Here is a 21,149-nt window from a genome sequence, read left to right as displayed (position 1 = left end):
GAAGGCATGTCTGATGACGAAGCCAAAGCGAAAACAGAGGAAAAGATGAAAGTCAAAGATATGGATCAATTTATCAAAGATTATGGATCGATTATTATGTCCATTCTTAAGCTACAAAATGGTAAGATCCACGAAAAGGTCATGAACGATGTCACGGAGCTCATAGACGATGGTTATGACGATCGCAAGGCAATCAAGATGGCTCTTAAAAAGAACCGTCATGTCTTAGATGAGATGTGGGATGGTGAAGATAGTGATGGTGATGGTGATGAGGAGGAAGAAGATAGCGATGATGATGAAGAATCTGAAGAGGATGAAAACTGATATAAATAGACTTTTTTCTTAATGACGTCATTATAAAGTTTAGCACTCGACGAAGAAGGATGTCGTCTTGGGAAGACTATTTAAAAGACATTTACTTCAATCCCGCCAATGCAGGGAGTTTCTCTGGACCAGACAAGCTGTATCGATACGTGAAGAAAGCTGGGAAATACGTCATAAGTAAATATAAGATAAGAAAATGGTTACAACGTCAAGAACCCTACAGCCTGCAGAGAGCACTCCGACATCCATTCAAACGAAACAAAATTTTCGTAACTGGCATCGACGACCAGTGGTCTGCTGACCTCATGGACATGGTCAAATTTAAGAGTGAAAACGATGGTTACTCTTATATACTTGTCGTGATTGATGTGTTCTCAAAATACTTGTGGTTGAGGCCACTGAAAAACAAGAAGGGGACGTCTGTGTCAAAGGCACTGCAAGACATTCTCAGCGAAGGGAGACAACCCAGTCGTATCCGTAGTGACAAGGGCCAAGAATTTAGATCCAAGGACGTTAACTCTCTACTAAATCGATATGGTATCACGCATCTATACGCACAAAACGAAACCAAAGCTGCTGTAGCCGAGCGTGTCATCAAGACTATTAAAACAAGGTTGTATAGATATTTCACACACGATAGAAACTACGAGTACGTAAAGAAACTACAGTCGTTTGCTGATAGCTACAATCAGACATATCACCGGACGATCGGTATGGCTCCGGCAAATGTAACCGAAACAAAGGAAACTTCTATCTGGTGGAGGATGTATTGGCCGAAAAAACAACCTGTGTCGACAAAAACGAAGAAGACTCGTAAACCGTTCAAATTCAAGGTTGGAGATAAAGTGAGATTGACTCATTTGAAGAATCCTTTCACAAGGGAATATGATCAAAGATGGACCGGAGAGATATTCACCATTTCTCAAAAGGTACTTCGAGGAGGTCTACCTCTATATAGAGTCAAAGACTATGATGGGGACGAGATCAAAGGGACTTTCTACCAGTCTGAACTACAGAAAGTGGGAGTCAGGGACGACGACATGTGGAAAGTGGAAACCATTTTGAAGACAAAAGGAAAAGGTCAAAACAAACAATACTACGTGAAATGGCTTCACTGGCCTAAGAAATTCAATTCCTGGATATACGCGTCTGATTTAACCGATTTGTAGGAGAGTGAACTACCCTAGAAAGGTCCAATGTCAGGACCCCGTGTTATGGGAAAGAGCGTACATATACACAGATCGCTCTAGTACTATATCGTGGGAGGTAGATGACTCTCAGTAGCGTAAATATAATATTGTCCATGATAGAGTAGGTAAATTTTGTAAGGATGAACGTAGGATGGCTCTCCGACCCATGTTCATTCAATCGCGACGGGGAAAATAAAACATGTTTGTAAATATATCACCTCCTTGTTATTCGTTATGTAATAATTAAAAATGATGCAATCGTTGCCGTTATCAATAGATGGATTACCCCATGACGATATAAATAGATGGGAAAACCCATATCGATTAGAACCCCCCTCTTCCCATGACGTCATCGATCGGTACCCCCCTCTTGAAGGGGGGTGCCATAGGGAGGTGCCAGGTGGTGGTAAGGATTATATAGGAGGTGCACTGAGTGACCCTGCGCCAAAACCGGTACTTTTGTACTACTACGAACTAAATATCATTGCATGGGAACGAACTATTATTGCATTCGAACGAAATAGTTAGTTCGTGGGAACGAAATAATTATTGCATTCGAACGAAATATCAACGGTTCACCTTTGGCTATATCAATATTCTTTGTAATTGGTCTTTAAAGTGTTTTTTTGTAAACCTTCTTAATAGCATAAATTTTATATGGTATATTTTGCTTTGAAACCATTAATTTAAAGTTTATTGTATATAATATTTGTATTTGTATTCTATTTCAGTGTTTGCCTTCATGAATTTGTATTAAACTTGTAGAAAAAGTCATGGGAATTCATTGTCTTACTTTTTAAAATCAGTTGACTAAGTATTGATACAAAATAATGTTCATTGTAACACAATTTGCACACATTTAAATGGAAATATATAAACATAATAACCCGATATAAAGTCATATATACAGTAATATAAAAAGCACATAGACTGCTTTTATTTACGGAAGCGTCTATATTATGACCAATATATAATTTCATTTATCAAGTCCGTGCAACTTAATATCATGTACGTATAACTTAGTATTTTATTAGTATCTATTGTTACAGTATTGTTATTGTTACAACATAGTATCTTGTACATGTATGAACAACTTAAAAAAACTTGTACGTACAAGATACTAAGTTGTACGTACATGATACTACTTTGTACGTGCAAATGTACAAGATAATAATTTGTACGTACAAGATACGAGGTCGCACGTTCATGATACAACGATGTACGTGCAAACGTATAATAAATATTTTCGTTCCCACGCAATAATTTTATTTATTTCATTTCCGCTCCCAGTCACCGTAGCATTACGTATTTCCAAATTGTTGCAAAACATGTTACCTCGTTATTTGTACAACGATTTCCTTGTAATACTTATGTTTATGTTGAAATACAGATATGTTGATACTAGTTTGGTTATTTCCGTTAACAAATACCTAAAAATATCATTGATAACATAAATGGAAAAAGATGATTTGTTCTAAATTGTATTAATGATTTCTAGAATGCTACGTCATTTCTTAAAATATGTTTTTCGCCGAAAAAATGAAAAACACCGGAACACATAACTTTTTTGCTTTGATTACTTAATATGACATCATTATTCGACCTAATTTTAGAATAACTTGGGAATACCCAATACGATTAGCAGAAGCGAAACATTTGTGTTTCTAGATTTTAAAGTCTGAATATCGACAACAATAAACATGGATGGTGGTACTAAAGTCAGTTATTCCCGCTATACAATTTACCATCAAATCAGGAAGATTTTGAAGTTCAGTGCTATAGGAAACATCCTACTGATATTAACAACACTGTGTTTATATTTCGCCTCGAAATCTGGGTTACCTACTAACGGTGACGTCAGCTCACAGCCTGGTATCGGGGATACCGTAGTGTGTACACCGTGTAGTGTTAACGGCCGGGAGGCTGTGACCACTCTATATGATACCTTCACCACTACCTACCGTGGTGGTGGTGCATTGTGTTGTCTGAACAATGCCACGGACTTACAGGACAATGTGTTAGAGGTAGGTACAGGTAAAATCACCAATAATTTTAGCAAATGGCTTAAGCTGATTTATCTCACACGTAATCTATACAGTTGTAATATAAATTCTCCATATTTATGTGTATTTATTTCTAAATATGCATCTGAAATCATAGTATTTTTTTTAAAGTTTAAGTATAAGTCCTCCATATTTATATGTATTTATTTCTAAATATGCATCTTAAATCATACTATTTTTTACTGTTTTAATATAAACTCTTTATATTTGTATGTATTTATTTCTAAATATGCATCTGGAATCATATTTGAGATAAGTGTTACTTAAAGATGCTCCACCGCCGACAGAGCATGAATGGTATTCATTATTTGAACAAAAATTGGTGTTCAATTGTGTGTATGTATGTCTAATTAACACAAAATAATATATATATATATATATATATATATATTCATTTTGCCTTTGGTGCATGCGCAATCAGTACTTCATTCCATATAGGATATAGTGCGTCGGAATTTTTTCGGGTTGCAATAGATTCTTTTTCATATTTTTAACTAGGCATAGAATTAGAAGCTCAAACTTTTCAATGGTGGTAATTGTGTAAAATAAGTTATTTTTGTAACTGAAGAAAAATACTAAATCGTCTGCTCCTGTTTTTGATAGTGAAAAAATACTATTTGTCGGCAGTGGAGCATATTTAATGCATTTTAGATAGAAAAAGGTGTGATGCACAGTATAGTTATTTTAAGATACACGTCTAGCATAAACTCCATAAAATTATGTTCATTGTTTTAAAGATGCTCCACCGCTGACAAATAGTATTTTTTCACTATTAAAAACAGGAGGAGCCGATTTAGTATTTTTCTTCAGTTACAAAAGTTACTTACTTTACACCATTACCACCGTTAAAAAAGTTTGAGCTTCTAATTTTGATCCAAGTTAAAAAAAATGAAAAATAATTAATTGCATCCCGAAAAAATTCCGTGACACTACATCCTATATGGAATGAAGTACTGACTGCGCATGCACCAAACACGAAATAAATTATTATATTTTATTTTTTTGTTTTAATTATGCATATATATACAATTAAACACCAATTATTGTTCAAAGGAAGAATATCATTTATGCTCTGTCGATGGTGGAGCATCTTTAATATATTAAATTCTTATGGAATATAGACATTACAATATCAAAAACTTTTTATTCTTATTCCTTGATACCGTACGCATTTATAACATGTTATTTATTGATATTGATTTTTATACTCGTAGAAAAGTATTAAATATATTTTAAATTTTGTGTGATCGTTCTAATATTGGTTATTTGCAAAAAACTAATACATGTACATGTATTTAAGAAAGTCCCAAAAAAAGGTTAATCATTAAAATAAAATAATCAATGTCACACATTTATCTCACAGATACTAAATACATTGCCACAGTATAGCATGTGAAGCATATAAGCATTGATCTCACTAGTTTTTTATTGCATTGGCGTATAATTAAATTGTTGTTGTTTCAATACTAAATCTGACCTTCTCATTCATAATTATAGCACACTGAATAACAAAACTATACGGTTCTTAAACGTGACATAATTGTAACGTCACAATATATAGCGTAACGTTACGTATTGATTTGGAGAAAAAAATCACTGAAACATTAATCGTGCATTAAAACGTGTTTTATCCGATCAAATAATGTAATAACTTATTATAAATAACGATGTCTAGCTGTTTTAATTCTATTGTGAATTAAAAAAAAATAGTGACAACAATTTTGATTAAAAATGCAAACTGTGAATCCACATCACAAAAATTCACAAAAATGGTGACATTAGTGATATTTTTTTAATTATTTTTTCAGACATCTTGATAAATAAAAGGCGTTTCATGTACATATCAATTAATTTCTTAAGGGGTTATTTATTTCTTAAGCAATAGGCAATGTCAGTATCTCTATTGTGACGTAACAATACCGTCGATTATTCGCACCATTTTTGTTTCCACAGAAGAATGAAAAAAATCGATCAAACAGAAAGTCATATTTAGTAGTATGGAAACAAAAATATAATTGTCAATAATGTCAGCCATTCAATATGTATCTGTGTGTTTTCGGTCAGACCATAGAAACCGACGATTAGGTTGCCGTGAAGACGAGTGATCTACATGTTTAATATTCCTTGTTTACGGTACATCCTGTTTAATGACATATTGCATTATTATAGCTCAATTATGCTAACATTCTATATTTGATATAACTTTGATTTTGAAGTAAATTATGCTTTTTCTTACTATTGAAGTTGACTGCCATCGGAGACAATCAATGTTTCTATGAAGAAAGTAAGTAACTTACAAAATAAAAAGCTTAATTTATGATTCGTTATGTTTGGCATTTATCTTATCAATTAGTTAAGAGTACATTTGATGTTATCAAGATGAAATGTTCAATAACTATAATCAAAACTTACGATGCTTAATTTCCATCTATCCATCATAATCGACATTTGATTTAGCAGTGTGTAAGCCTACTTATCAAACATTTGATCTCAAAGAAGTAATTGAAGAAATGATGCGGTGCATTGTATTACAACTAAAACGAAAACAAATAGAATTCAGAAAATTACCTAGTATATAGTCAAATAGAACATGCTTTATCCTTTGTTTTTTCAACCTATTGTGTTTCCCTCTTTTCACAGCAGCTTCAGATAACAAACTTAAATGGTGGAGCGAACGCAATTATGCTGCCCATCTTTATGCTGAGTGTTTCACCCATAACAACCATATGCGTATGTATTGTCTCCAAGCGGCGCTAAATCAGTATATCATTAGTCACTTATCACGTTTTTGTATATCGAAAACATATCCCACACGAAAAGTATCCTGAAATTTATCCTGAGTATTACATTCATTCTATTACATATGTTTCATGTTTTTTTTTCTGTACGATTTATCATTGCAATGGCAATATGTAAATTTGAAATATTGAAATCGATATTTCTTACCATTAGGTTTATTCAGAAAGTATAAACTGATTATGTTGGAAATGAGGAACCCTTCCTCACAAAAGTGATAATAATGATTAATTCGGAAGACAAATTACCTTCAATGATCGAATCGTCATCTGCCCCATACAGTAGACGTTAATGTAGATATCATAGGATAAAACAATAATTTTTGAGCACCCCAAAATTATTGGTATATAATTGACAAAATTAAAAACGGTATGGCTCGGAGAGCTAGCATTATTTCACGGCTAAACTGTTGTTTTTACACTGTTTAATCCTATTGTTTATGATAATTTTCAGCTGTACTGAATTGGACTACACGGCGACACAGGACATCATTTATACGTAATCTGACCCTATCTCCTGGCGACAATCGGAAACTCACTGTCCCTGACTCCGAGGGAGCCGGCACCTATTTTGTCTACTCCTTGGTCACATTCGACTTCTATAAGGAAGCTGTAATCAAAAGAAAACAAACGATAATACACACCGTCATGAAATATGGGAGTATGGTAGGGAACTGTCTGGACGATAGAGGGAATAAGTTATTGTCAGCGAGTCTCGGAGATGTTCAAATGTCCACACGGCAGACTTCTTACCTCGGCGGCATTGTATATTTAAAAGCGTCTGACACTCTGTGTGTCCAGGCATATTCTTTTGATAGATTAGGAAAAGTTACCCATATCGATGACACTTTACCTCATAACAATTTCTTTGGCATGTTTAAATTAAAGTAAACTAGTATATGGCACGTATGTCACTGATATTTAACATTTATTTTAATTCACACATATGCATAACTTGTACTTGAAAATATTATTATATATAACTATATTATTGTATTTATTAGACTGATATTTTGTATATTTTGTAAAATGTGACCCAAAGCTGTGTATTGAAACAAAGTAAAGAATAGTACATGTATGACTTTCAAAATCGGTGTAATTTATGTTTAGGTTCAGATCAACAATCATTCTATAGTAATATCATAATAATTTAATTTGAGATATTAATTTAAATCAAATTCTTTTTGCAATAGGGTATCAAATTTTTAACAGTAAACAAAACAAGAAACATATGAATCATAATGTAATTCATAACATCATATTTATTTCGCTTCACTCTGAAAAGGTGCATGTACGTACGTGTATATATTTTAAGAATTTTAAAAATTACATATGAATTAAAGATAATAATTTTACTGCATATCTTCTCATGTGTATTTTACTCCATTTTGAATAAGTGTACATTTTACACAATTCACGCCACGAAGGACATTTAAACACATACATACTCGTAGTTTTTTAAACACATACATGTACATACTCGTAGATATGTATGTGACCTAGATATCCTTTGTGTCACTGGGAATACCTTCCACGAATTGAACAATTCTGGTTTTCCCTCGTGTTCTATTTTTAGGTTTGTGATGAACCGGGCAATACCAGCCAATGCTAGTCAATACAATAACTTTGCGACATTCGTAAGAAATGTGTAATACGTCTAATTTTATTGTACACTAAGGTTTGACAATAGGGGATATACAGTAATGGAGGATGTGACCAAGAGTAAGTGCTACATCCGCCTGAAATGGGCACTGAAGTTATCGATGGGATTGAATGTTGTATCTCTGTTAGCACTGCTGTGTTTGTACGCAATACGACTTGCCATTGTCTCTGATTCACCAGAAACTAGTTATTTACATATAGGAGTGAACCAGGATAAAATACCAGACGACAAGATCTGCCTGCCATGTCCGTATTTTGGCGATTCTATTCAGGACAATGACAACGTTTTATATGACTCTTTGTTTTACACAAATGGAAGCAGACTGTGTTGTGTAGATGACTACCATGGGATTCAGGAAACATTTATAAGGGTGAGTTGGTAACACAAATATAGGCATGCTTTGTAACTAGAAAAACAGTTCATACGTATCCCGGGTACATAATCATTATGCATTGAATCGAGAACGTTCTTTTTTCATTGGCATTCTATCTTTAGATTCCCACGGTGTATCATACCGTGATGCAATTCTTACATATACTATATGTATATGTATAACGTACATCCGTGCATTCTACGCATGAATAGAAGTTCTTCTCTTAGAATATTTTATATGTAAATAAGGAGTGTCAATTTGGGCACTCTGGCGACCATGACTGATAAGCATGTTTTTGTTTACAGATACCCGGGCTTAGGATATTATGATATGACATATGATTCAGGTGGTCGGAGTCCCATGAAAGTTTGGGGTGTTAAATAGGAGGATCATTTTTTTCTGTCCAGTTTTGCTGGAACCAAATGATATTTTGAATGATTTTTCATGAATTAATTATAATGCATTGATATGTTGAAAAATGAAATAAATTGAAAAATATAACTTAGTGTCAAAAATAAGGTCACAGTGACCTAATTTTGTGAAATGTGAATTGTACAAGAATAAAGGTCATCTGGTGCCAAATAATATTAGGGGATTGACACTCCTCCTGTAATGGCCACTCAAACCAACAGGGCAATCTGACTTCCTGTTATAAAATGTAAGAATAAAAAATGTCAAGTATGAAGGGTTAATGTTCAGCTTTGGTTCTTTTAAATTTAGTCAAAATCTGAGAGTTAATACTATAAACATGTATGACAAAAACCCTTGAAATCAACAATATATCGGAAAACCTGGTATTTTGATAACATTTTGTGTCATATTTGACTAAATTGTTATAACTTTTCCTTATTACGCGTACGTATGTGAGTGAAATTATTTCAGTTTTTATTTGTTTGTTACAGATGTTGGATGAAACATTTAACAACTCATCTTCACATGAAGGTATGTTTTAGTTTTTTTAAACATATAATATAGCCAACACAAACGACAAAAAGATCAGACAAAAAGTAATTACAACGTGTAAAACACTTTCTTATACACAATAACACAAACACAAGAAACAATGACCCTTGACAGTATGTATAGCCATTAAATAAAACAATATATTTTTATTCAGTTTAAAATCTTCCTTGAAGCAGAATGAATTTTGTTGTCTTTCTTTTTGAATTTATGTGCATATACACTTTAAACAGAGGGGGAAACTACAGTTTAAAGTAATTTCTTTTTATTCATCAAACTATTTTCCATACAGGTTAAACTAGTCGTTGTCTTTTTATACAGAGAAGAGATCCGATGATGCAGTGGTGGAGGAACCGAGATTTCTCAGCCATCATTTATACAGTAACTCTATCAATGTAATAAGTAAGTTTATCCGTGTATCCATTTACATATTTAATATATTAATACATTGATATATATGGTTAGTATTATCTTATAATACAACGGATTACCGTGTGTAGCTCTTAGATAAACCCTGTAATATATAAAATACTATCAATGTATTATGTAAATCCTTCAAACGCTTGTTTATAGATTGCATTCCAAACAAAACTATATTTACTTGGTTTCGCTTGAAATGAGATGCTACTTTTGTTGAGCAATAAATGATTCCTTCACTAAAAAAAAACTGAATACGAGTGGAAACAGATAATTACCTCAATAAACAGTTCCAGATATCCTGTTTTTAAAATCCAGCGGTTCAAATAACTAAACCAGACATAGGAATATAGATTTTTTTCAGAATACTTACCTTCGTCATTATCAACGGAAAATACCATAGCGCATGCGCAATGCGGGGGTTATGGTATCGTAAGTGTGACGTCGTTCCGATAAAGGTACCGGAATGACGTTACACTTTCCGGAGGGTTAAAGTTCGGGGTCAAGTTAGAATAAACAACGTTTCAACAGTTGTGGAACAAATTCATAAGAATCATTTTGACGGAATACAGCACAAGTTTATACGTCAGTAGTTATTTATTAGTATGTACAGTAAGTTGTTGATAGATTGTTTTTATTATATTGTCATTGTAATTTCCCAGATATGAATACTAAAGAACGTATTGTAACGAATATGATTTCTCATTATTTTAGTTTTAATATTCTGACTACATAGTAAGTATTGGATTGCGTGATGTATCTATCCTATATATCTACGCAAACAAATGGTATGAATTTGTATTGTAATATGAAATTAATATTGAATCTACTATTCAAAATAGTAGGTACAAAAATGTATGAATTGCCAATGGTCAATAGCTTATATACATTATCTACAATAATCTCAAAATTGGTTGAGAATTTTTACCCCAAAATTACATCCCCTCCAGATAATATTTTTTTCTTGCACAAAAGTTTAAAACCAAGAATATATGTACATCTGCTTGTAATTTAGGACTAAATGATTTTTTTATCAAAAAAGTTATTTTTCAGTTTGTTGTTTTTATTAAAAAAATTATCATTTTTTTTTTTTTTTTTTTTTTTTTTTTTTTTTGTTTTTTTTTTTAATCAGGTTAATTGTCAATGATATCTTAATAATGAAGAATAATTTTAAAGACAGTTAAAGATGGAATTTGGGACTGTCTTAAGTGACTCCCTGTCTTATGTGACCTTTTTGTAACGGTCCCTTGGAAGATTCGACTATATATTATATGGAAATAGTGTGGCACATATATATATATATATAATTAGCTGTGTTGTTTTACCTACAAGATACTGACATACACAATGACGTAGTGAACTAACTGGGCTACGACGTGTGTACAATTTCGGAGATGTAAATTTTAATGTTTTCTAGGTAGATGCCAACCGGCATATTAAACAATTCACAAACAAACGTTTAAAATCAAAATTTAAACTGAAACTGTTAAGTTCATAGAACGTAAACAAAAATATTGAGTTGGTTTGCTTTTTTTAACATGAACTATTCTTATGAAGCTGTTTGTCATATGTGATGCAACAAAATTTACAAGGAAAACAGTATCAACAAAGACACTTACAGTGAAATATTATCTTTTCCATGTTTTAGAACCCCTTGTTTTTTCTTTTTTCTCATTGTATGATTATCACAGACAAACTTTGACATACCAGTTATATATTGTTGGGACTAGGTGCAAGACCTAAAGGATTTTGTATCAATGTTGTCCTTTATTCTGTATTATCCCATTATTATTGATGCCTTACAGATGGTTCAATATCGTGGAATCCAAGCGATCCGTATGGCACTGCCTTCATCAGGAAATTATAACACTGCTCCCAGGCAAAACAAAAATCAAAGTGGACAACCATATGGGGAAAGGGAGTGTATTTTTGATTTATTCTTTTATAACGTTGAGATTTAGTAAATCAACGAGACGTTTGCCAATGGGCGTTCATAGTATAGTCAAATCTAATAGTGAACTTCTTAATGACGATATATCCAAACTGGCTCTAAGGCGTTTCCATGGAAACACGCATGGCATATCTGACTCGTTTACCAGTTTCCTGTGTCTTACAAACTATCTCAATGTCGAGGACAAAGTTGAGACACATCTGAGGATATCAGCTGAGGCTGATATGAATGAGTATAATCACGGAGCAATATACTCAAATTATTTCGGAATGTTCAAATTGTAATATATGTTATAAATAATAAGCTGCAATAAAATCTGAAGGTTGTGAAATGCGACTTGTATTATTTACTTAAAGAGAAAATATCTGTGTATATAAATGTATAATCATGTGTGTGATAAAAGGAACATTTAGATTCATCAATAGATATTGATGTTACATCAATATTATATAATCTAATATTTCGGAGACACTATTGAATGACATACTATTAATAATACAAATGTTACTGTCCTTTTTATTGTGTTATTGTGTCATTATCCAAAACAGGTATATCTTATTAACATAAACATACAGTGTGTCCCACAAAATCAGGTTACACTTTCAAAATATTATAATTTTTGACATACATGAGCAACAAGAAAAGATATTTTTGGTATATGAAAAATGCAGTCAAACGTTTTATTGTATGCATAATATGAAATAATAATTTGATTCTGCTGGAAACCAATCGACGTCAAAATGACGTCATCACTTTTAAGATATTGGCACTTAAAGATGACATTATAATGGCACTGTAAACAATTTTATATTTAAACTGTGGTTATACACATATGCCCCAGTTCTCAACAAATCAAATCTTTTTTGGGTGAGTATTACCAGAAGTACAGAAAGTAATCACCAACACCAGAAATATTGCCCAATGCATTAGTTTGGCATGGAAAAATAAGAACAAATCTTCAATGCTACTCTGTTCAAAGGTTGCTCAAATATCAAGCGTGACGTTGTTTTAACCGCTTTTTTTTCAAAAATGTTTCTTTTGTGAAAGTTGTTGCTGAATTTAACAAGATTTGTTTGTTAAGCTGTTTGTTAATCAAATTACGAAATGTATGATTGCAGGCTTTTTGGAGATGAAATCCTGTTGCTTTACGAGTTGTTTTAAAGAAAATATTGAACTTTGAAAGTGTAACATAATTTATGGGACACCCTGTTCAACACCATACAGTGGTAACACCTAGACATATAAACTATATATATCGATTATTTTATTATCACATAACTGACCCGTCCAGCCATGTCATACGGCCATGTCATAAATATCGTAAGACCCATGTGTAATAACACTATTATGACGTCACAGGTAATTTTGACGTCATAGTCTATATATGACGTCGCATGGTTGTCTCAGTAGACAGAAGCGTCACATAACTGCAGGATTTCTACTTTCATTTATATATAGAGAGGAAATTAAAAGTTTCACTAACACATGTATTTCTATTAATAAAAGTCATGTGATCAATGTAATCTTACACTCTGTAGTATGTCATTTACGGTACTGGGGTGAGTGGATTTAACCAAGACAAGCTTACAATTTATTAAACGTCCAATATGTTTCCGAAACAAAATAAATGTATTGATAGAGATAGAGGAACAATTAGAACACCAAAATATATCGCTTATTATTACAAAATTAAACAAATGCACGATTCCCTATGTAAATGAATATCAACAATGAAGGTTCATGTCACTATTTCGTCGTGTGCTGTAGTTGACTGCTATTCGGAAATCATGACACTTATGAATTTCGAGTCGGTATATTATCCTACGGGTGGGAAAGCGTGAAGTATTCAAACATTCAAATACCATCACAAACACAGTTACAATACAGTTATTAATAGAATAACAATATAATTACAATAAAATTACAAGAGTGCAGCGATCGCACATTAAGGACATTTAGAATCTGTTATATCAGACAAGAAAGAAAAAGTAGTTAAGGTCAAAGTTTAAAATCGCGGCCATCCGCAACACCGATATAATATAATCAAGTGCAATGTCTGTGTTTTGCATTGGAGATTGGAATAACAGGGCGTATTCTGGTAGAAAAGGCAATATAGCACATCAGAGATGTGTTCCTCGTACGTCAGCAATAGTTACCTATCTATACATAAGTTTATGTCATAAACATAATAAACATTTTACAACAAATCAAAAAGACATCCAATAACTATGTGTTTGATAAACACTTAATTTGTCAATATAGATAAGACACTGGATATATATATGAATGTGGATGGTCACTCCAATCTTCCACTCCAATCTGTCAAGTGGAGCGAGATATCTCAAGCCGAGCGAAATTATTTTGACTGGTCAAAACGAGACATGTACCTTGGGATATTCCGTCAGCCTGGCGGAGCCCTGTGTGATTCCTCCTCTCACAAATTTACTGAAAAAGTGCAAATATTCAGTTATTTTATTAACACTATCATCACAGCAATGTCTCAATGCGTTAAGGTAGACCGTCCCTTCTGGTTTCCTCTCATGGATTTCGTTCATTTTTTGATATTTTGATTTTAGGTATACCTTGATCACAAAAACCACATAAAAATCATATGTCACCGGGTTAACTATTCTTCCAGGGTTCCTTAAAGATATGTACAAATGACTTAATAATACGGATTTTAAGGATTTTTAAATAAATGATATTTCCTTCCTGTAACATCCCTTAACATATAAATAATATGCCTGTAACATGTTCATACCTTCAGTAGGTGATATAGAATTCATTGCTATATCCAATAAGGTGGGTTTTCCACAATAAAACGAAATATCGTTATTTTAAAATTAAGTTCGGACCTAATTTTAGTGAAAAATTGCATCAATAGTCATATTTTTCTTTTTTCTGAAAAAAATGATTTCAAGTAAAATCGATTTTGTATAATTTTCATGAAGATTGGCTTATTTGCAATACTGAAAAGCCAATAAAAAGTATACCTCACCGCATTATTTTTCAAATTATGAACGATTTGCTTCCTAATACCCCTTAAATTTTTGCCTGAAAATGTTAAAAATACGCGAATCCGTAGCACTTTTCAACGTTTTGTGTTATTCATTTACCCTTGTTAGTTTTTACCCGATTGGCACACCTTTCGATTGATACACTTCAAGTAAACACTCGAATAGGTTCTAGACGAAATACTTGCTCGAATGCCGATTTCAGAAGCGAGTTGTAATAGATTGGTACGGGGAAATAAAATACGTTTGCCGGGATTCGGATAGCGACGTAACAAACGTATGACGTCACAGAAGGGACGGTCTACGTTAATTAAAGTTGTCGCTACATTTATTCATGACGTCACGACATTGTCTAGCGCGTGTGAGCTGTCTTTTGTCTACCACGATAAAAGATAGAATCTTCTCCCACCATTCACTGATTTGTCACCGTTTTAAGCCATAGGAGATTTCTCTGTCCACCCCTAGGGTATGACAGATTGCGTGCGCTAACCTTTTGAACCTGAAGACAATTACGTGACGTCATGATTTCATGCGGTGTGACCGTGGCGTGCACTGTCGATGACGTCATTAATATTGATGTGCAGACAATGAAACACTGTTCATGTCGCGGTGAAATATTGGTTTAGGCTATTTCTGCTTCTTTTTTTTTTGTCTGTGAAAGAGAAAGAATCATTCCCTATCTACGAGGGTGTGGGAACAAAATCACAACCCTCGGGGGAATTCCTGAATGTCCAACCCACGGCAAGCCTCGGGTTGGACGTTCATGAATTACCCCTCGGGTTGTGATTTTGTTGTCACACCCACTAGGTAGGGAAAGGTTCTATTATGCTTTTTCAATAGCAACAGCGGTACAACCCTGCTAAATAAAAAAAATCCTACATTGTTTTTCGTAAGATTCAAAAAACTACCTAATCGACCACAATTCCGTCTGTATTCTGTACAGTACTTTTCATTTTATATTAATGATGTATATTTATTCAAATATAAATCAGGGGGATATTGACAAAACACGAAAACAATGACTGAAACGACAACATAAACACAAGTGCATTGTACATATAACGATATGAATCACGAAACCGTGTTGATAACCCTTAAGTAAGTCAATAAAACACAAGTTATCACACAATGTAAACACAGATAATGCTACATCTTTATTTGAATAAGTAAACGACATGCGATTCTATTGTTTTAAGAAAATATTTTCAAAAACACTTTATTTTTATATTTGGACACGTTGTCAGAAAAAAATACAAGAATCGTCGAGAAACATTATGGACAGTATGTCCTCAAATTAAACCAAACAGTCAAATGTAGATTTCCTAATTGATATCGGTTATTGATTTCTAGTTCAAGACATTTTTGACGATTCGCATTTGACACGATGATCACCTAGGTATCACGCCACACACGACACGTGACTGGCCACTCCCGCTATCCTCCGATATATACCCTGCACCATTGCATTGGGTTACAATGATCAATTATACGTACATTGATGTACATGTAAGATATAACTGGGGATTGTACTATATACTTCGCCCTGAATATGGATTACAAAACTGAATACATTAGGTAAGTTAATTTATGTAGATGCTATATCAATCATTCGTTTTTTGTTTGATATTAAGATAAAAGAGAATATCAATGATGATTAAAAATATTCATTTAATGATATGAATTTCAGTTTAATTTGGACAATTAAAATAATGTGTTTAGTCTTGTATTTCAGAGTATGTATTATAGAGTAAATAGTCTCAGTTATATATGTTTAGTATTTTACAAGGCTACATATATACAATGTATACATTAATTCAATGTTTTATTGCATAAAGAAACCCTTAATTTAAGCGTAATATACAAACCTGCTAACAACTGTACAGTTTTTTGGTTTTTTTTTTCTGGGAGTGGGGATAAATATCGCTTTATTCGTGGACAAGAATAAAATGGACAGAATGAAAGTAAGATAATTTGTAGAGACTTCTATTGTTGAAAGGTGACAAACATTCTCCTTATGACAGTAAATAACTACATGGGTATACAGTATCAAAATCGTTATACACAAGAACACGTTTAGCGTGCAGGTCAGGTGAGGAAACGGGCACTAAGCCAGACAGACGTAAACATGCTATATTTAGTGCAAGGTAGCAATGTTGTAATCTTAGCTAGGTCCGTACTATTTTTAGACTTCTCGGTATTTCCGCTCAGTGTCGTTGTGGAGATTTCCATTTAAACTAAACTATGACACCCGGTATTCCAGCTAAACGACCTTCACATTACATTGACTGAGACTTGTGTTCATAGATTACATTACGCATGTTGCCAAGCGTTATACCAGCGTAGAGTTCATTAAATCTGTACGCTCACGAGTTGTACGCGTATACATGTACACTGTCCGATGAGTATGGATCGTTGTATTTTCTACAATGCGAAACCTGATGAACAATCCGAAGAGAGTTCGGTTGAACTGTCACCGGATGATTCAGTTCCTCGTCGTTATAAATGCCAAACTCGATATAAAATGGGATGTTTATTACTGGTGTTGACATTGATTTTTGAAATATGTTTTCTTATCGATACACTTTTAACGAAACGTACGGTAACGAACAGTGACACCGAGTCGTGTTCAAAATCAGACAGGGCTATATGGATACCATATAAAGACAATGGTGGTCTCGTGGATGCAGACAAGTCGCGATATTACTGCAGTGTTTTGGACCATAAACTTCCTCATCTGATAGACTTGGTAAGTATTGCGTTATATTCTGTTGCATTCTGTGTATTTACAAGTCTACACTGTGTAATTTAATTAAATGCTTACCAACAGATACACATTTGTATGTAGAAAATAGTTAATTGGTGAAATTTAGCACTAAAGAAAAAAAGAAACACATATAAATTATTATTAATTTGTAAAGATATTAATAAGTATAATTAGGATATGGCATCTCATACGTGTTCTTTTATTTATATCGTATAAATCCCATATAGATTAAAATGATTCTAAAATCATATTTAATGTAAATTGTATGCATATTTCACATTTCAATATGTATTCAATATTTGCAGTTGTATTTAAAAATCATTTGCGGTTAATAATTTGTATTGACATTAATAATACATTTGTTATTTATGTTCATTGTGTATTATTTATATTCTGAAAAAAAATATTTGTTTTCTATAGCCTCGATTTGCTTTTTTATCCTATTTTACTTCACATCCATATTGTGTAACTTGAATAACTGGAGATATCTATAACACCGAATCATGATTATATGAATATTGTCATGTGAATGTGAAGTATTACTGAACAACAATGAATTCAAAATGGAGAACAAAATTATTTTTGCAATCGAAACGAATATTTTAAAATATAAATGTAACATATAGAAAACAAATGAAAATCTTGATATAAATACAAACTATTGAATAAATATTATTGTTTGAGAATTTAAATGGGCATTATTGGATACAGATTCTATAAAATTGAATAAAAATACACATCATACACAATTAAAATTTAGGTTTACTGGATATAAACGAAAACTAAACAGTATAAATGAAAATGCATTGCATTATAGATATTCAGTTATTGAATAATACACCGTTTGTGTGTCATATAAAGAAACATTAGAACTGTCATTTGTACTAGATAAATGCCTTATTTATTACTCAAACCAAATCAGACATAAGACGATATTACAGTACATTATGTATTAACATGAGAATTATTAAATATCAAATATGATACTATACTTTGAAAGGTCTATCGGTACCAGACAATGTTTGAAATGTATTTTGATATTATTGACAGCTAGTGATAGCCAATAAATCTACGGTCCCCACACCTAAATCTCAACATCAGTCGTGGACAGCGTCTACACGACCATCAACACAGATCATACACTACAAAGGCCTGACAGGTGGGTACATCAGCATGTCTCTGTTACAGACTTCTAGACCACTTTGCAAAATTTAGTCGTGTACTACTATACTTCACGAGTCTATATACATATGTAGAAATGAGAATCATAATGGTTTCATTAAAGATTCTCTTCCGCCGACAGAGGAATTGGAACCTGTCATTCGCCATAATGTCACATAATGTCATTTGGACAATAATTGATGTTTTTGTGTATATATGTATATGTCTTATAACACAAAACTACATATATATAATTCATATTGCTATTGTTGTCTGTGCAATCAGTACCTCATTCCATAAAGGACACATCGTAGTTTTTCAGGATTTAATGATGAATTAATTTTCTAATTTTCTATAAATACGAATTACAATTTGTCGGCTGTGTAGCATCTTTAGAAAAGTTTCCATACAGTTTTTGTTCTATCTATTTATTGTGTCAGGAGTGCAAAATATATGAGATATGAAAATAAATGTGATAATATTAAAATTGTAATCTAAGTTACGGTGTAAATGACTAACTATAAATGGACGGTAATACTGGAAAACATCACAATATATATCACTTTCGTTTCTACACAGTCAGCATAATGCAGTATTTGATTTACTATAGTTAATGTTTTAACAATTTAAGTATGAAATATAAATATTTTGTCACACTTTTGATATCAATGGGATGTCTCTTTACAGATCCAAGCTCCTTTACAAGCCGATTTCAGCTCCAGTTACATGATAAGAACGAGGTGAGGATCCTGGAGAATGGCGGCGTTGAGATCCAGCAGGATGGAGTGTACAATGTGTATAGTATAGTGACTTTCGTCCATACAAACAATGAGTCTATGTTTCCCAAGGACGAACATTTTTATATACCGAAAACGTGCAAATGATCAAAAGATATTGCTGTCGGATACTGAGAGACAGATACAAAAATTGAATTATTTTAAGACTTTGGATTTATCTGGAAACTTTGAACTACGACAAGGGGACATAACTCTTCCCTGAAATCAGGAACTTATCGTCTGTATATAGATTCACAGCGGCGAACTTTTGGGGAGTTTATCAAGTACGGCCAACGGAATATTCGATTAAGTACGGAAAATTAGGACTAAGTTGATATTTTTTTTGTGATATCGTTTTAGCGCTTAAATGTCGTTTTCCGTAGACATGTGTTTAGTACTTTTTGTTAGTTTAGTGCATTATGTCAATACCCGCTAATCTGTAAAATTACAACGGATTTATTGGTTTGATTAATATGAATTTGAAAAAATCCTGAAATATGTATGCAGATTGTATATATAAGCATGTCGTTATATAATTCATACTGCGAGCTGCTTGGTCAATTTGATTACATAAATTTGCAAATGCCATAACTCATGTAAGCAAGATACAATGCAAACTATATTTAGTATAGCCCCGGGATATGAAAATCGAGAAAACCCTAGTTTCCATCCAATATGTTTTTTAACATTATATCTTTTTAATATATTTCATAGAAATTTGTTTATATTATCATTTGTATTGCTGAAGCTTATTGTTTTTATTTTCATAAACAAGTACATTTGATGGATTTTTACATTGCCGTTCATCATTTCTGCAATATTTCAATAAGTTATATTAGTTTTTTAGCACGATGTAGCTCCCTCATAGCCTATAGCATGACTAATTGTGTGAACAAGATATCTGAAGTTATATATCATTAACAGCAATGAAATTGGCAGATTACATGTAGGTTTAGATAAGGACGGAGCTGGTAAAATTTGGCGACAAACAGACAACAAACTCTTTTTGGGGAATTAAAATATATTTCATTTCTTCTTTGTCTATAGTAATATTTAAATGAGGTAAAAGCAATGCATTTTGGGAACGTATATGGCCGACAGTACCTTGTGCGTAAATGTAAATCAAGAACATTAATTAAAACCAATCATTGAACATTAATTAAGTGGGACCATCGTGCTACGAGGCCATTGGCCTCTTCTTACCAAATATATTGTTGTGTTAATTTATGTAAAAACAAATATTTATGTGATTTATTAAGCACACATTGTTTGTAATAAAATGCAAGAATAAAAGTTCAGTGTTTGAGTTATATAAAATGTATCAAAGTTTATATGATATATGATTGATATCAAACGCAAAGTTGTCCTTATTGCAAAATAGACGCTTTGATTTCAACAAAAACATTTATCTTCCAATGAAGCTTTTATCTTTGATGTACTCGCACCATTTTGTTTCTTGTATTTTTTTATCTTCAATTGTTTCAGGAGTGTTCTTAATCAATTAAAAACACTATTCATCTGAAACAAAACAACAACGCATATATGGACATAAAGTCAATTTTTTCATGAAATACAGAATTTTGCCTAATTGGAAATAGAAATCCCCATGGGTACACATTGGAAAAAAGGAATACTTTTTGATCGAAATCAGGAAGTCTACCAGTATGTTTCTGTTTCACTAGTAGGATAATTGTATGA

At 32.7% G+C, this 21,149-nt stretch overlaps 2 protein-coding genes and 1 pseudogene across 2 annotated transcripts; all 3 read left to right on the top strand.

Annotated features, from left to right (window-relative positions):
• Positions 1 to 3,132: 3,132 nt before the first annotated feature.
• Positions 3,133 to 8,024, top strand: LOC138307039 (uncharacterized). Its single transcript, XM_069247665.1, has 5 exons — positions 3,133 to 3,538; positions 5,822 to 5,861; positions 6,218 to 6,307; positions 6,827 to 7,259; positions 7,949 to 8,024. Exons 1-5 carry the CDS (start codon positions 3,215 to 3,217, stop codon positions 8,022 to 8,024), a joined length of 963 nt encoding a protein of 320 aa, XP_069103766.1. The 5' UTR covers positions 3,133 to 3,214.
• On the top strand, positions 7,718 to 11,652 carry LOC138307038 (uncharacterized). Its single transcript, XM_069247664.1, has 3 exons — positions 7,718 to 8,405; positions 9,311 to 9,350; positions 11,591 to 11,652. Exons 1-3 carry the CDS (start codon positions 8,076 to 8,078, stop codon positions 11,650 to 11,652), a joined length of 432 nt encoding a protein of 143 aa, XP_069103765.1. The 5' UTR covers positions 7,718 to 8,075.
• Positions 11,653 to 16,568: 4,916 nt separating this feature from the next.
• On the top strand, positions 16,569 to 20,680 carry LOC138307660 (uncharacterized; annotated as a pseudogene).
• The last annotated feature ends 469 nt before the right edge of the window (positions 20,681 to 21,149 follow it).

The sequence above is a fragment of the Argopecten irradians genome, chromosome 14, assembly GCF_041381155.1.
Source record: "Argopecten irradians isolate NY chromosome 14, Ai_NY, whole genome shotgun sequence".
Classification (NCBI taxonomy): domain Eukaryota; kingdom Metazoa; phylum Mollusca; class Bivalvia; order Pectinida; family Pectinidae; genus Argopecten; species Argopecten irradians.
Note: the sequence above shows the minus strand (reverse complement) of the source record. Positions and strands in the feature narration are given on the sequence as shown.

What these genes read in the sequence shown, in the direction of transcription:
- LOC138307039 (XM_069247665.1), top strand. Translation starts at nt 3,215, where the DNA reads ATGGATGGTGGTACTAAAGTCAGTTATTCCCGCTATACAATTTACCAT. An exon ending in TACAGGACAATGTGTTAGAG is followed by an intron (nt 3,539 to 5,821) that starts GTAGGTACAGGT and finishes TTACTATTGAAG; the next exon opens with TTGACTGCCATCGGAGACAA. An exon ending in TTTGGCATGTTTAAATTAAA is followed by an intron (nt 7,260 to 7,948) that starts GTAAACTAGTAT and finishes TTCTATTTTTAG; the next exon opens with GTTTGTGATGAACCGGGCAA.
- LOC138307038 (XM_069247664.1), top strand. Translation starts at nt 8,076, where the DNA reads ATGGAGGATGTGACCAAGAGTAAGTGCTACATCCGCCTGAAATGGGCA. An exon ending in TTCAGGAAACATTTATAAGG is followed by an intron (nt 8,406 to 9,310) that starts GTGAGTTGGTAA and finishes TGTTTGTTACAG; the next exon opens with ATGTTGGATGAAACATTTAA. An exon ending in CAACTCATCTTCACATGAAG is followed by an intron (nt 9,351 to 11,590) that starts GTATGTTTTAGT and finishes GATGCCTTACAG; the next exon opens with ATGGTTCAATATCGTGGAAT.